We start from the raw sequence: 2,182 nt of genomic DNA, 5'->3' as shown, positions 1-2,182 counted from the left end.
TTTTAAAATCCATGAAATCGAGTTTATGAGTAAAGTGGCTAAATCGAGGATTATTTGATAGCTATCAACAAAGATGGTTTTATGAATCTTTCAAGTTGTCAGAAGGCCTAGGATACAACTATCGTGATTTTCGGTTATTTTTGGATAAAAAAAGAAAAAAATGGAAGACAGATTAGCTATAACGATACACTTGATTAGGTTAACCATACATAGACGGGGACTAAAATGGGCCCCAAAGCTGTAATTTGGTCACACAGCTAAAGATGAACCTGAAGAAAATGAAAGGATCGTATCTAATTCGCATATTAAAAAAGTAGACCACCCAGGTGTTATCTAATAACATAAATTTTTTATGTTCCGTCAATTTTTTGTTGTGATTGGAAGAAATGATGGTTCTTTTTATGGACCTATTTACACAACCGATATCTTGCGATTGAGATTGCTGAAAGATATCCGGAAATCTTTGAAATTTATTGCCTTAAAAATTATTGGCTTGCATTTTTTTTAATTCATTTTTGAAATTTTCTCTCTTTTGTTCTTTTTGTAATCACAGAAATTTGAATCCCTTGGTTCGAAATCGTGTGAAATTTGAAACATCAAATTATCCATATTTATCATTTGAGTGAAACTTTAATAAAAGTTGTGTCAATTGTTCGCTTTCATAGTTAAGATAATGAGAGGATGAAGCTTGTTGTTAAGAAAATGTTTGTAAATGGAAATGTTATTTGTTCCTTCTTGATAACGTGTAATTTAATAATTTCTCGAAATTATAATTTAATAATTTTTCTAAAAAATAATTTTTGATTTAATAATTTCTTTTTCAGGAAGCATGCCACTGCTTTCCGGAGACAGTATCTTCACAGGAGCGCGAATCATTATTATCAAGCAGGGAAGGTCTTTGGATCGGTTGTACAAGGCAAAAAATGCCACAGGTATTCAGTGCTTTAAATGCGCTTAACGAAACGATGGTATCCAAACTGTGGATTTGGGATTCATTAGTCAATATTATTCCAGCTGATATGTTTGCTCAGGTAACATTCACAGATATTTAGATATTTTGTGCAACAAATGGAATCTTCCCAATGACATCCGGATATGAATTTCGGGATTTTTTATACTTCGGTCATTTGAGATTTCACAGTTACTCTCTAATCATTGACTCAGTAGCCGGACAACCTTACTAAATGTTATTATTACAAAAAAAGTTACTAAGTGATTGGAATATATCAGGGGCGTATGGAAATGTAAAATGATATGTTTAGGAGATTCATACTTTATCATTCTTACATATATAGGTTTTATTGGTGATTTTTGAGAGTGAGAAGCATCAATATTCAGAGTTATTAAGGATTTGTATTCAGATGGTATTAAACGGTATAGTTATGACCCTTTTTATTGCTAATTCTTCATATAACTTTCATTCGGTTCGAAAAATACAAGAGTGATTTAACTTATCTTATTTTTTGTTTGGAATGTACGTTATATTTAATTTTTTGAGTGATTTCAGGTTCGTCCTCGGATTTTATCTATAGAGAGATCAGGATTAAGTCTGTTTCGGCCCGGTGCATTTAGTAAAATAGGCCGAAGGTTACAAGTGCTGCAGTTGCGGAATAACATTATCAAACGCATCGAACCTGTTATGTTCAAAGATTTGGATCGTCTTGAAGTACTTGATCTTGGAGGCAACAAAATTAGCTCCATTGTTGCAGGTTCAGTTCAAATACTAATTAGTTTTCGAATCTTTTATTCAAAATTGAGTTTGTCCCGTAAATTATGTTCATCTGGCGTAAAGTTTTTCATGAAATTATAGTTCTGTAGGAAAAGGCGAATTGAAAAGCATTTGAAACTTTGGAGTGTTAGGCTGTTTAAATCTCTATTATCAAATGTTGTTGTAAATTTGAAGAAAGATGGGAAAATAACGAAGTATTTCTAGAAAATACTATCTGATTATGGTAAAAACAGTTGAGTGTTAGGAGGACGTTAATAAATAAATTGAGTTTATTTATGGGAATATCTGAGTAAGGAGTGGAATAATTGTTTCAGAAGTACAGGAAATTAGTTTCATTGCACTTGGAAATGAAAAATATTAGATTATTATTATTGTTATTATTATTATTATTATTATTATTATTATTATTATTATTATTATTATTACTATTATTATTATTATTATTATTATTAT

At 30.5% G+C, this 2,182-nt stretch overlaps 1 protein-coding gene across 1 annotated transcript in view; it reads left to right on the top strand.

Moving 5' to 3' along the window:
- Positions 1 to 681: 681 nt before the first annotated feature.
- LOAG_18351 (CBR-PAN-1 protein) overlaps positions 682 to 2,182 on the top strand; it is a gene marked incomplete at its 5' end in the record, with an annotated part of 5,618 nt that continues 4,117 nt past the window's right edge. Inside the window, 3 exons of the mRNA XM_020451012.1 lie at positions 682 to 720; positions 825 to 1,031; positions 1,508 to 1,709. Coding sequence (XP_020305247.1) covers positions 682 to 720; positions 825 to 1,031; positions 1,508 to 1,709 — 448 coding nt within the window. The remainder of the gene's footprint in view (positions 721 to 824; positions 1,032 to 1,507; positions 1,710 to 2,182) is intronic.

Source organism: Loa loa (genome assembly GCF_000183805.2).
Source record: "Loa loa unplaced genomic scaffold supercont3.270, whole genome shotgun sequence".
Taxonomy (NCBI): Eukaryota; Metazoa; Nematoda; class Chromadorea; order Rhabditida; family Onchocercidae; genus Loa; species Loa loa.
Note: the sequence above shows the minus strand (reverse complement) of the source record. Positions and strands in the feature narration are given on the sequence as shown.